At 44.1% G+C, this 14,234-nt stretch overlaps 1 protein-coding gene across 2 annotated transcripts in view; it reads left to right on the forward strand.

Moving 5' to 3' along the window:
- Positions 1–14,234, forward strand: part of Atp8a1 (ATPase phospholipid transporting 8A1) — a 221,120-nt gene that overhangs the window by 36,677 nt on the left and 170,209 nt on the right. For both annotated transcript variants that reach the window (XM_055629410.1, XM_055629411.1), the window contains exon 5: positions 2,492–2,537. In XM_055629410.1, coding sequence (XP_055485385.1) covers positions 2,492–2,537 — 46 coding nt within the window. The remainder of the gene's footprint in view (positions 1–2,491; positions 2,538–14,234) is intronic.

Below are 14,234 nucleotides of genomic sequence, written 5' to 3' on the forward strand. Positions count from 1 at the left end.
TCAAGATGGTAAAAAGTGTAAAAAGGAATTCGGTGCATGTTTTGGAATCAAATTGGCAAGGTTTGGAATGCTTGCTGCTTCCCTTACTTATCTGGTTGATAGGCTGTCTCTATCCACCTGAATATGTATTGCATGAGCTCAAGCGATTTGGGCTCCTGCACATTACTGTACCTTCAGAAGTATTAACAGAGCCTGGGGCCACAGTGAACGTTTATTAGATAATTAATTATCAAAGAAAGAGGGCGCTAGATAAAGTGACAGGGAGAAAAAAAGTGCAAGGTGGCTTTTAAGTTTCTGATTCGTGAGAATGGGTGCACATGGATTCGTGGTTCCATGTCTGGGCTAAGGTGACAACAGACTACAGCATGGACACAGTTCAAGGCTCCTCTGAGAGAGTGCAGAAGTCAGAGGCGAGAGAGCAGGGGAGGACCCCATGATAGTCTTTGGTGTGAAAGGGCTGAGCTAAGGATGTAGGAAAGCTGTAAAAAGGGGCAGGGACTAATCTCATCTGTGAAGAGTGAACCAAGTCTCTGAATGAAATGTTTCATTAATTAGCTTTTATCTCCATCAGTTGGAAGTCTCACTATGTCTCTCATAGGTGTATATGGGGAGGGAGGAGCTCATCCAGACCTCCTTTTACTATCTAAATTTACCTTGGACTTAAAAAGAAAAAACAAAAATCTTGGACCAAAACTTGTTTTGGATTACTTTCAAAATTTCTTGGACTCTTTATTAAGAAAGAAATGGCAAACAAATAACATAAAATTATTTGGAGCTTTTCAGTTATATTTTTCTATTGTTAATATAAATATAAAGATTTAAACTTTTTGAACTCAAATCATTTTCTAGCAAATTATAGTTTTCTTTTGGAAGCAATAGTATTCCCGTGACGTTTCTTCACTATCTCACACATTTCCTAGTGAGTCGTTTGCGCTGAGAAAGACTTGCCATGTAGAAATGGAAGAATCAGGTTCCACGTTCCTCCCCGAGAGGTTTCAATGCTGTTTGTGGATTGGGTAGTTCGGTGGCCTTTCGTCTGATGAACAGAGTCCACGCTGCCTTAGTGAGGAGGATGAATCTCACTTCACTCACCTCAGACACAGCTCTGGCTCAGAGCAGTGCTGACTCCACACGTTTCTCTTGGGAAACAGTTTTCACTAAGCTTCTTGAACACCTTATTTTTCTCAAATGGAAAACGTAGGCACTTCTGTGTGTTTGTTCTCAATTCTCACAGCTAAATGCAAGCTTGGGCTGTCTAAGACAGGATCTTTGAAAAAAAAAAGGTGGGGGGGGCAGGGAGGGTTAGTTACACCGAACCCTTTTCTGCCGTATTACCTGATCTGGTGTGTCTTAGAAGCCGCAAGAAACCTCCAATTGAACTACTGAGGAGAGAGTGGCCCGTATAGCGGCTCCTGAGTCACAGGTTTCTCACCTTTCCTCTGACTTCGGCTTCTTTTTCTTACCCTTCTAAAGTCTCTTCACACTCACCTGTGTCAACCTAGACAAAAATCACCCGCTCACTATTTAACATTGTGGGTGCTCTGGGGATGGGGTGGAGGGTGCCGAGATTGGCGTCTGTCCGTCCTGGCATCTGGTTGCACTGTGGAGCAGTGAAGACAAGAGGCTGCACTGGAAGTGGTAGAGGAACTAGTTGCTGGTTGAGGACAGACATCAGTGCGTCTTCAAATTATGGAGGATGTACTCAGCTTAATCAGATAATGAGTTTTACCAAAAGCTGAAAATACTTCAGTCCTGTTATTAAATGGTAGTTATTATAGATAATTCTCTTGGGCAATCTTCTAAGTGAGTTATTTAAGCAATAGACTAAATCAGACTTTTGCTTCATTTTTCTAGTACTATTAAAGTGTTATTCAGGGGAAGAGGGAGGAGGCTACAGCTGGGATACAAAGTGAATAAATTGTAATAAATAAAAAATAAATTAAAAAATGTTATTTTGCCTATTTTCTTCTTTAATTTTATTTATTTATTTATATTAACTACATTTTATTTGCTTTGTATCCCAGCTCTAGCCCCTTCCCTCATTCCTTCCCAATCCCACCCTCCCTCCTTCATCTCCTCCCATGCCCCTCTCCAAGTCCACTGATAGGGGAGGTCCTCCTCCCCTTCCATCTGATGCTAGCTTATCAGGTCTCATCAGAACTGGCTGCAATGTCCGCCTCTGTGGCCTGGCAAGGCTGCTCCCCTCTCGGCCAGGGTGGGTGGGGATCAAAGAGCCAGCCTCAGAGATGGTCCCTGTTCTCCTTACTAGGGAACCCACTTGGAAACTGAGCTACCATGGGTGAGTACTGCCAGGGAGGAGTACTGTATGAGGAAGCCGAGGGTGCTGTAACAACACCCCCAGCTACGAGTGTAGAAAGACCAAAACCTGGAGAGCATAAGCTAAAAGACCTTCGTTCATTCTCAGCACCAGTTTGCTTTCTGGATCTCGTTCACTCTTTCACTGAGGTTTTTGTTTTGTTTTGAACTTTAGAAACGACACAAAGCTGATAACGCTGTGAACAAGAAACAGACACAAGGTAGGACTTTTATATGTTTTTTCCTGTGTTTACCAAGTTTGCTCACTGTCATATCCTCAAACTCTTAAGTGTGATTCAGTTGTGAATACTCTATTGTATTGAAATTCTCTCTCAGCTCAGACTCCTTCTTACTTTCTTAGTAGTTGTATTAGCACTTAAATTGACGGGAGAGTGGTGCTTTTGAAAAAGCCGCTTTCTACCATATTTAGATGCTTACTAACCATGTGCTTCTAAATGCATTGTGAATAAAATCTGTAGTTTTTTATTACTATGTTAAAAGCTATAACATGCCTTTATGTTATTTGTGAACAGTGTTGGCTGTAAAAACAATCGAAAAATATCTGAAACTTTGTAACTTGTTTGAAAACCACTCTTGAGTTATTCCGTGTAGGCGGATGAAGTTAGCTATTGAAATGAAGGCCATGGTTAAAGCCAGGCCAGCTTCCAGGCCAGCTTCCGAATGAGCATGGTGTTCTTGCACAGCCTTTTATTCACACAGACCAAACCAAAATGACCTTCAACATAGGCAAAGAGGACCATGTTTTTAAAAAGAGCCTAGAACTTGAAGGCAGACGCCTTATACCACCCCTGAGCTTCCTCCCACTGAGAGACTCCTTTCTCTCCACAGCTCCCTAGTGCGAAGGGAATCAGGAGTCTTCCAGCGTCACCTTTATAGGAAGCACAGTTTACTGCCGCTCCTGTGGGGAGGCCCGATGACAGGGTTTCTCAGCCTGTGTGTCATAACCCCTTTGGGGTCATATATCAGATATCCTGCATATCAGATTTACATTACAATTCATAGTTATGAAGTAGCAATGAAATAATTTTATGGTTGAGGGTCACCACGACGTAAGGAATTGTATTAAAAGGTCACAGCAGTTGGAAGGTTGAGAACCACTGCCCTAGGGGAACACTCTCCCTCTTTCTCACCACTTCTGACCAAAAGCCTCATCTGCTAGGTTTTTTATACATCTGTGCTTATTATCCTAAAATATTTAGGCTATCTACTAAAATATTAATTATTTGGGGATATAAGAAAAGATCAAATGAGAATTTTAACTTTGAAGAGCTTTCAGCCTGTTTGCTAAGATACATAGATGTGAAAAAAATGTGTAAGTACAATATTAGAGAATTGGGGAGAAAATGAAGGATTGAGCTATGCGGTCTCAATGACTCAGTGGATTTTTGTGGAATAGTGATAGTGTTTCCCTTGTCTAATGCTGTAAAACCCCCAAAGGGAGAAAATCCTGGATTATCTTGAGCTACGTCTTGAATTTTGGATGGACAGTAGATGACTAAAGAGATGTAGGGATAACATTTTTCCTGTGGGTTGAGTGGGAAAGGGGAAGAGAAGACAGTCTGGAAGGAAAACAGCTGCTGGGTGACTGCACTGAACCATCATTAGAGTGTCAGGTAGCCAAAGGAGATTCATATCATTGGGAAGCAGACACACGATTTACAAGATAGGCTGGAATCAAATTTTATGAGACCTTAAATGCCAGGCCCAGGAGATGCCAGCTTTGCTTGGACGTCCTCAGTAGCTAATGGCTAAGGCGTATGAGCCAAAAAAGAAACAGAATGATCATCAGGACGGAGAACAGAAAGGATCACAGGAGAGATTCACAAAGCTGCTCCAGGAGTTTACAAGTGAAGGAACAATCACAAGGAGAAAATGGGATATGTAGATGTTTTCCGTGCTCCTATTTCTGACAATGTGCAGCTCTTGCGTTTGTTGTCATGTTGCTTGAGAATATTCAGTAGATGCTTTTGAAGCACAACTCTGCAAGCCCCCTTCTAATACATAATTCTGGTACATAATGCATCACTGGCACAGGGTTCTAGTCTGTGGTGGCTGGTGGCTGGTCTTGGCAAGCCTTGAAGGACTGTTGTCACTGTGGTATGATTTTAGGTCAGCCCATTTTGTGCCAGAGGGATGCTGATTTCTTACATACCCACTTCCTCAAAATGCTCTTTTTTTTGAAAGAACATTCTTTCTGGGCTTTTCCATCCTCTGCATGGGGTTATAGGAGCATCTCTCCATCTGGAAATGAAGACCAGACACCTTTGCGGGAAGGCTTCCCCACTCAGTATCAACTGTATTAACTGTATTAAAGGCACACCTATACAATGAAATATATGGAACCAGCTATAGACACCGGGTTAGTCAGTAGAATACTTGGAAATCCCGTATCCAGGAAGTAAGGTTGATGCCCGAAGGTGTTTCCTGTGTAGTTGGCATCTTCCTGCTTAACCTCTGCCTAGTTTGAGCACTGGTATTCTTGGTTTGGCAGATGATGACAGATAACAAAAATGTTTGAACAGGATGCTGTTTGCTGTCAGATAACTCAAATTACTTAATATGAGAGCCATCTGTTGTCATTAGACCAGAGTGAAATTCAATTTGCCTTCCTGAACCGAGGCAGTGGTTGGTGTGTAGGAGGGGGAAGAGGATATTTATGACAGGTAATTAATTTTGACAGAAATTTAAAGTACTAAGCTTATATTTTTCTAAATGTTTGCCAAGGCCACATAATGCGTGAGAGACGACTTTTACTCTAGTGCCAGGATTCACTCTTGGGTATTTGTACTCAAACGAATGTTCTTTCATTTTTGTTAAGACACGAGGAAGTCTCCCCCGCTCTGCCACTCTAGTCATCCCTAGAGACGTCAGAAACAAGCACACAAACAAAAAATGATAACTTCTTTCCAGCATTTTTAGCCACTTAGCTATAGATTGGTGCCTGTGTGGCACATCATTTTTACCAACTAAATTATGGAGCTTGGCTCCAACTCAGAACTTTACGACCGGGCTCTACATTTGAGCTTGTCTTCAGTATTTTTGGAGAAATGCCACTTTTTGCCTTCGAGATCCATATGTTGGTTAAGCAGATGGCTTAGGGATATGGCAAAAGTGACTTGTGTGTTATTTTCTAAGAACCTAGTTTCAGAGAAGGGACAGAGCGTAGACTGATGCACACACGTTCCGGTGCGCATGCGTCTGGGCGAGCTGCGCGGTCGGTCCTTCCCAAACAGCAGCGACTTCTTTTCTTTAGACACGGTTGCTGCCGTGGTGATAATTTGTATATGATAGATGGACACTGCAGAGGACGGAACCGTGTCTAACTTCCAGCCTGGGGCCCTGTCTTAATAGATGCTGCGCACAGCACATGCCTGATCAAATATTAACATGGTGGGAGCTCTCACACTCCCTTACCTTCACTGTCGGTCATTTCCTCATCACTGTTGTCCTCGCTTTGCCTCCCGAGAACACAGAGCACAGTATCCATTTATCACTTAGATTATTCATAGCACCAGCACATGGCCAGAGTGCCTCGTTCTTCCTTGTATGTGAATTCGCCTCTACCTCTTCTGATTTCTTCTTTCACCCTCAGTTTGTCTTGAACACACACGCACACACACAGACACATCATCTCCGTGGACTACGCATTTGTCATTGTTACTGTAATGAATACACTGAATCCAGTCCCATATGGTTGGATTATGGTGGTTCTGTCGGCTCTCTCTTTAAATTGTAAAACAACGCTTCTGTTTTCTATGTAATGCTATGAAAATTTCAAGTAAAATGACACCCTCATATATAATCATGACATGGTAGACTGGGAAAAGATAGCGCTTGGGCACAGTCTAAGGTAGTTGGGATAATTTATAATTGCCTAATGAATAGAAGGGCTGTTTTAAAACCCCAGGCTTGGGTATAATCCCTAAAGGATGCTGCATGTATGTCCAGCGAGTGAGGTGTGCGGGACAGAGCCGCCTGCCGACCACCTGTCTTGGGTCTGTAGTTGGACGAGAGCGAACATTACAAGAGTTAGTTTTTATGATACCTCCTCTTACTATGATAGTAGGTATTTTGTAAAGAAAATATGTCTTTGTTTAATGAACTTTTCCTGCAGTTTAAAAGACAACATAAATTCTTCTAACCAAGATACACTTGTTTGTGTGTTTTTTTCTGATTTACTTTATATGTTTTATTTATTTTAAGTGCACGAATGTTTTCTCTGTATGTATGCGTGCCATGTGTGTGCCTGGTGCCTGTGGAGATCATAAGAGGGCATTGCATTCCCTGGAACCAGAGTTAGGATGATTACAGAGCACCAACCAGGCCCTTTACAGGAGCAAAGAACTCTAAACAATTGCTCTAAACAGATGTTATCCCTTCAGCCCTCCTGACCTAGGCACACTGAGAGTCTCACAGACAAAACTGACCTCTATCTAGAATTTTCTCCCTAGGGCCCCACGGGCGTTTTCTTGGAGTAGAGTGAGATAGCGATTGTCAGAGCACTAGCCAGGGCCTATGGTGCACACAGCTGGTGGTTGCTTACCTCCCCCTGGAAACCACTTCACCTTTTAAGTCCTCTGGGGGGGAAAAAAAAAGGCATTGACCAGCCTGCTTCCGTTCACTTCAGAGCTGACAACGGATTAAAATAACACCAATTCACTGGCCTATTGGGAAGCAGAATAGGGCCCTCTGTCTCACTGCAGGCTCCCCACATATGATAAGCTCCTCACATCCAGTGAGCCTCAACATGCACCTTGCTACCTAGGCATCAGCTTATCTGTATACAGTTCTTAGAAAGTATTGTGTCCTGGGGCTGAGAGTCACGTATGAAGACAAGCCAAATAACCTCCAACATCTCAGAACTGGCCATATTTTCAAGTTATTTGGAATTTCTTAGGAGTGTGTAAAAATTGAGCCCACTGGAAAACCTCCACTGTAGCTCTGCGTAGGGAGGTGGTATTTATTGGCGGAGAAATACAGCCCAGCTTGTGTTTCATTTCTCCTGTAAATCAGAGATGTACACAGTGGATCAAAACCCACTGAGGAAATTAAGGAGCACAGTTTAAGGGAAAGGGGTCTGATTTCAGAGTTGCTGTTTTTACCTAGATCTAGGCTTTCCTTCCTGTGTGTGCATACCTCTCTCTCCTTGTCCCTTCCTTCCTTTCTTCCTTCCTTCCTTCCTTCCTTCCTTCCTTCCTTCCTTCCTTCCTTCCTTCCTTCCTTCCTTCCTTCCTTTCTTCCTTTTTTTTTCTTTCTCTCCTCCTTCTCCTTTTTTAACACAGCATTATGCTTGCAGGCACTTCGTCCCACCTGTAGCAGCCTAACTCAAATGAATTGCATGTCCAGATTTCCTGGGGAAAAATGGGTGTGATTCAAATAGAGGATATTTGATAAATCCCTCCAGTAAGTCTGTAGTGAGCACTTTGCCCGCACCGAGAGCTATCCAGAGAGATAAAAACAGCCTTCATCTCTGCCCCACAGGACCTTATGGTAAGGGATGGAAGGTAAAATGAAAGTGGATATACAAGCCAGAACGAGTATTGAAGACCAAATGAGAGAGTTGGAGCCATAAATGGCATTTGGGAGGCTCACGATGGCTGGATGTTAAACCACCAAGCAGAGAGTTTAGTATGGCTAGCTGTGGGTGAGTGGCTGCTATGGCAGCTCTGTGAAATGTGGGCAGATATGAGATAAAGACCTGGGAATAGCAAATAGTCCGTCTTGACAACGGCAGAGATGCATGTTGGGGGAGCAACAGAAACGTGGGTGGGGTTAAGTTAGGGTCATGTTTAGGGGACTTTCGAAAACCCTGGTTAAGAAGACTGGGGAAAAAATGTTGATGTGAACAGATTGCCAGTACGATGTTTTTAAAAGTTGTTAGGTGTGTAGAGCAAGGCAAGGGACAGAAATGATCTTGTTTTTCATCGATTAGGGATTAGGGACATGAAGGAGGCTGTAGTGGTTAGATTCCCCTGGGCTGGAAGCGGGAGAGGAGAACCCTGCCAACTTTTAGTGCTGGCTTACAGAGACCCAGGACTGAGACAGCCCACCCAGCATTTCAGAAGTAACAGGGCTTCACAGCTCTGAAGTGAATCTGCCTCCAGCTTTTTACAGAACAATGGTTGAGGAGCTGAAAACAAAAGCTTTGCGACGTGATTGGTGAGACCAGGCAGGGAGATTTGTCATGTAAGAAATTTCTCAATGAAGTGAAGGAAAAGGTGAATGGTTTTGCCTGGTGGGTACCAAAGGTATTGGTAATAGAAGGTTGCTGGCCCTGTGCTCTTGTCCCGTCACTTTCTCTGTACCTGTGTTGTTGTGGCGTTGGCTCTCTAACTTGACTGTGGCTCTGAATCCCTCCGAGGTCTCCTTAAAACGCAGATTGCTAGAGTTACCCTAGGGTTGGGATCTCAGGGCTGCTGTGCTACTGGCAAGGGAACATGCTTTGGGGGCCACTTTAAAGTTTCATAACTTAGTTTATAAAAACGCTTTTAGCTGACTCGATGCCAATGTCAACAGTCTACTCAAGAGGCATCAACGGAGGATGTTCCCTCTGTCCTGTGTGTCAGTAGAAGATAATGGTTTGACAATACATGTAGAGATTTGATTTGGTCTTTATAGGCAAGTTGAGAATATTTATGTAGAATGTCATTCTGGGCCACATGATGCCTCCACCTTTGAAGTGTCTTTAAAGTGAGAGGATGTTGGTGAGTGAATGGTGCGTCAGTGTGAGTGTATTGGCTTCTTTTATTTACACAAGTCTAGAGAGTCTGGATGAACACTTGACCTTCACCATAACCTAAAATCTCTCTCAAAGGCTCACTTACAGAGAGGAAATGAAACACACTTGGCCTTTCGTGTGTGTGTGTGTGTGTGTGTGTGTGTGTGTGTGTGTGTGTTCTACTCCATTCTTTGTGATATAGTTTAGAAAGATCTGCCCCGAGAAGGGTAGCCAGTGACATCACTAGTAACAGACCACTTTAATTGGGGAGGTGGGTGACATCCTCTCTCTTGGAAGCTTTGAGCCTATCAGTGAACCAGGCTGCAGTGCTTTTCAAGTCGTACACCCAGGGCTTCATCTAGGCCTTCGGTGAGGAAGGGCTCAGGCACACTAACAGAATGTTTGCCTTTCCCAGAAGAAACCCACTGCAACAAAGCTGCCAACCAGTAGCCTGCTGGGTTAAAAGAGGCTCCTTTGAGGCGTTTGTTTAACGTCTGAGCCCTTCCATGTATGCTATCACTGTAATTAGACTGTGTGCAAACCGTAGCAGGTGTGTTTGGATGGCACAGGGGAGAGGTGGAGGAGTCTCACATCTCAGAATGAGCTGTCAGAAAACCCCCAGGCCATTCATGATCAGGCTCACCCTCTTTCTATGGCAGCATTAATCATTCTCAAGGGAAGCAGAGTAGGCGTGTTGTTACCTTTGGACCTACAAAACCCAACAGTCTCAACAAATGACACTGCAGTGTTCCTGCTATCTTCAAAGTAGTTGAAACAAAGGTAGAGGAGGCTGAAGATTAAAAATAGCCAGGTTCCTGGTTTCCTTGCCAGCATGCCGCATGTAATGGTGCTTGTTTTAATTGTTCTAAGGACTAGATGTTAGGAGCCAGTTCCAAAAGAAAGTCAGTGGTGAACTTTGACAGTGCCGTTGGCTGGTGTTCAAACCTTGATTGGCTTAAATGTTTCATGTCGTGGCTGATTTTTTTAACATTCTGTTCGAGCCTAAAAATGTATGTAGCCTCAAGCTGTGTGTTTCCTTTATTTCCGCCCCTTGTATTTTAGGGGTTGCAGACCCATGGAACAAGTTGAGGAGCAGGGCCTTGCCACAACTTCAAGCTAGGCTCTTAACAGCACCGAGACTTAATGGCAATATCTGCATTGATTACGCCAAGCCCCTGCAGACTTTGGAATGAATAAAAGTACTCACCCCATTGACACAATTGAAGTAGTTTGTGCCTCTCTGGGTTGTTCTCAGTGTAGTGAAACCTCACAGGTTGCTGGGGTGTGAATTGCTGTGGATGCCCAAGGAAGAGGTCTGACTGCATCTGATGCAAAGTAGAAACGGATTGCACTGCAGTCTGCAGTGCCCCTCAGGGACTTGCTCCTGGAGGATACAGTTGTGCAGATAGATGCTATTCAGTGTTGCCTGGCCATGGCATAGACAAAGAGGAAGCTAGAGTTTCACTGAAGTGGAGCTGTTGACTGTGATGTGATAATTAATGTATTATCTCTGGAGCACCTGTCAGTGTCAGTCTGAGCCTTGGCCTAGATCAGGGCAGGTTTGATTCGTGGTTGGAATGTGCTATTTACCATTTGACTCTCCTCCTCCCCGTACCCAAGAGCGGCTTGAGAAATGGTGCTTGGGAAATTGTTCACTGGAGGAAAGTGTGCACTAACTTTGATGTTTCAGAAGTGTAGTTAGTAGATAGGGTTTTAAAAAATCTATCAGTTTAAGGAAATATAGAGATTGATAACTTACCTGACTTAACCAGCGGTAGTCTGACTTGATTGATCAATGGATATAAACTGTGGGAACTTCTACCCAAGCTTCCCTGGAACCAGGATTTTTATATTTAGCAGGGAAGTTCAAAATCCATGTTTTAGTGCAACGTCAGGGACCCAGCGGCCCGTGCCTGGACATCTCTGAGCTCCTGGATCTTTCCTGGCCTTCTGTTCTGTGTGGCAGCACATCTTTTCCCTTGATTAGAGACCTGGGCAAGCATGGTGTATGTGGATTGAACTGAGGTAGTCAAGTTTTTGTGGCAAGTGCTTTGCCCGTTAGACTATCTTACTGGCCCTCTGCTTCACTATCTGATCTATTGTCATTCACACAACCAGGGAATGACACATTCAGTGTTTGCCAAAAGCCAGTTTACTTGGTGTTTTGACCTTAATATTCTTATCAAGTATAAAACCTACATGTGGAAAAATATACATATATACATTCAGGACAGCCTTGGCTGTCCTGAACTTGCTTTGTAAACCAGGCTGACCTCCAGCAGAGATCTGTCTGCCTCTACCCTCCGTGAGTGCTGGATTAAAGTCGTGAACCACCACACCTTTAAAGAAAGCAAGTGTTTCTTTGGGTTTGATGGCACATGATAGTGAGCTCAGGTGGAGATGCTGCCAGCCTTGGTGAACCTGTGTGTCTTGCTGGAAAACATTGATTTCCAACTTGATGAAATCCGTCACTGATAGCCAGGCATGATGGCTCATGACTAATCCCAGTACTTGGGAGGTAGAAGCAAAAAGGATGAAAAGTTTATGGCTGCTCCAAATTCAAGGTTGACTACATGAAATTCCGTCTCTAAAAACAACCAAAAAAATGAGGATGGGCCTGGTGGCACCTTCATTTAATCCCAGCAGTCAGGAAGCAAAGCAGGCACGTCCGAATTCAAGGTCAACCCAGTCTACACAGAAAGTCCAGGTCAGGACACATTGTATAATGAGAACCTGTTTCCAAAATAAAAAAGCAGGGGCAGTGGGATTTTGACTCAGTGGGTAAGGTGCTTGCTGCCAAACCCGAGGACCTGAGTTCAATACCTAGGAGCCACATGGTGGAATGACACAGCCAGCTCTCATAAGGTGTCCCCAGGGCTTCACTCTAGTGTCACTGCACAAATGCACAAACACATAAAAGTTGATGTCGTGATGTTTTTAAAACAGAGAGAGGATAACGTCATTGACTAGTACTGCATTTAAAGCTTTCTTCATCATGTAACTTTTTTTTTCAGTAGTCTATATTTTCCAATGACCTCTGCAGTAATAAACCAACAGGAAACATTGGTGTGGAGAGACAATGTACCATTGGTGCCATTGGGTGGAGGCAGAGATCCCAGAGAGGTCGATTGGAGAAAGTCGTGATCAGAGCAAGGTTGAAAGGAAGGGAGCAGGCTTAGGGCATGGAGACAGGAAGAGGGCTGGAAGACCGCTCTGGAAGGCTATTGGGCCACTTGCCATGTTGGCTGGTACTAAAGAGTGGGCCGGCGCTATTTTTAACGTGAAGTAGCAAACATCTGCTAAAGTGGCATCCGTTCAAGCTGGCTGGTTTAGATGGCAGAGCTGCAGAGGTGGCCCCAAAGCTGACATCAGAGAACCGAGTGTGTGTTGCTTCATCTCATGTTACAAAACACTTTCAAATGCTTGCCGCGGGAATCTTTTTAGCAACTCACAAAACCGAGAAGTCTATTTTAAGCAAATGTCTAAACAGCTCATTGCATCTTTGTGTGGCTGTTTGTACTCAGTTATCACTTGCCTGCTGGCATGTTCCCCACCTTAGAGTGGGCAACCGGGGAGTCCTGCGATGAGGATTCAAGAGGTTGTGTACCCAGCACACCGCCTAGTTCCTGCACATTTTCACTAGTCCATAAAGAAACCTACATGTTCGAGCAGTCAGCCCCTGCCGCCCCGCTGTCCGAGCCCTGGCAACCACGCATCTACATCCTGTCTCCATGGGTTTGTCTATTCTAAGTACTTTCTATAAGTGAGCTCATACAGTCTGTGTTGGCCTTGTTTGTCTTTCACTTGGCACGTCTTCACAGCCCACCCACCTCGTCCTCATCTTAGCTCCCCTTTCCTTGTTGTTACACGCAGTGCACTATTGAATGGGTAGTCCACAGTGTGCTCATTTGCACAGCAGCTGATGTGCGTCTAGGTGGTTTCCACTTCCGGGAGAATGTAAGTAATGCCGCTGTGAACCCTCACGCACAAGGGATGCATGAGGTAATAAGTTTTCTCTTCTCTCGGGGCTTCATGCCCAGGAGTGGGATTTCTGGGTCCTCTGGTAATTATGGGAAACTGATAAAGAAGTTTCCTCTACAACTCTATATTAAATGCAATGCACATGTTTTTAATATGACGGTTACTAGGGAGTAGGGTTGTATCGTTAACACATCTGTGGAACCACTACTCTGACTTCTTATGCTCTCAAATACAAGGGAATACCAGTGAACCCAGCAAGTACTTACCAAGGGCTTTCACATGGCTGTGTTGTAACCCTGGACATACTAGTGTGGACATAACAGGAGTGGTTGACATTTATGGCTCTCACAATCTGGGAAGGAAACAACCCTACCCAACTACATGTATAAGTAAGACTGTACTTTGTGTACTTTGGAGGAAAGTAGTTCATTTAGTCTTGGTATAGTGATAAAGGACCACAAATGTCCCCGAGAAAGTTGTATGAAAGCTGAGGTGTGGAAGGCAGGTAGGTTAATTTGTTGGAATAGAGGAGTGCTCCAGTCACAGAATTGTGCACAAAGTAGGCAAAAAGAGCATGATGCTTTGACCACAGAAAGCATAGGGTGGGTACTAAGGGAATGGCAAGAAGTGAAATGGGAAGTTAACAGTAGCCGTGTCTAACCAAACCATGGCAGAGTGCAGGAATCATGAAAGAAGGGGAGTTAGTTTGATATGGAAAGGATAGGAGCTCTACAAGTACCAAATATATCCGGGCACAGGGCCTTTTCTGAGACTGACACTCAACCAAGGACCATCTATGGATATAACATAGAACTTCTGCTCGGATGTGGCCCGTGGTAGCTCAGTAACCAAGTAGTTTTCCAAAGCAGGGGGAACAAGAACTATTTCTAACAGGATCTCAAGGTCAGGCTCCTTGATTCCCCTCCCCCCCCAGGGGAGGAGCAATCCTGTTAGGCCACAGAGGAGGACTTTGCAGCCAGCCTTGAAGATACCTGATAAAACAGGGTCAAGTGAAAGGGGAGGAGGTCCTCCCCTATCAGTGGACTTGGAAAGGGGCAGGGAGGAGACCAGGGAGGGAGTTGGGGAGGGGGAGGGAATGAGGGAGCAGGATACAGCTGGGACACAGAGTTAACAAATTGTAACTAAAAATAAAAATAAAATAAAATAAAATAAAATAAAATAAAATAAAATAAAATAA

This window comes from Psammomys obesus, unplaced genomic scaffold, assembly GCF_907164565.1.
Source record: "Psammomys obesus unplaced genomic scaffold, mPsaObe1.curated_primary_1811, whole genome shotgun sequence".
Taxonomy (NCBI): Eukaryota; Metazoa; Chordata; class Mammalia; order Rodentia; family Muridae; genus Psammomys; species Psammomys obesus.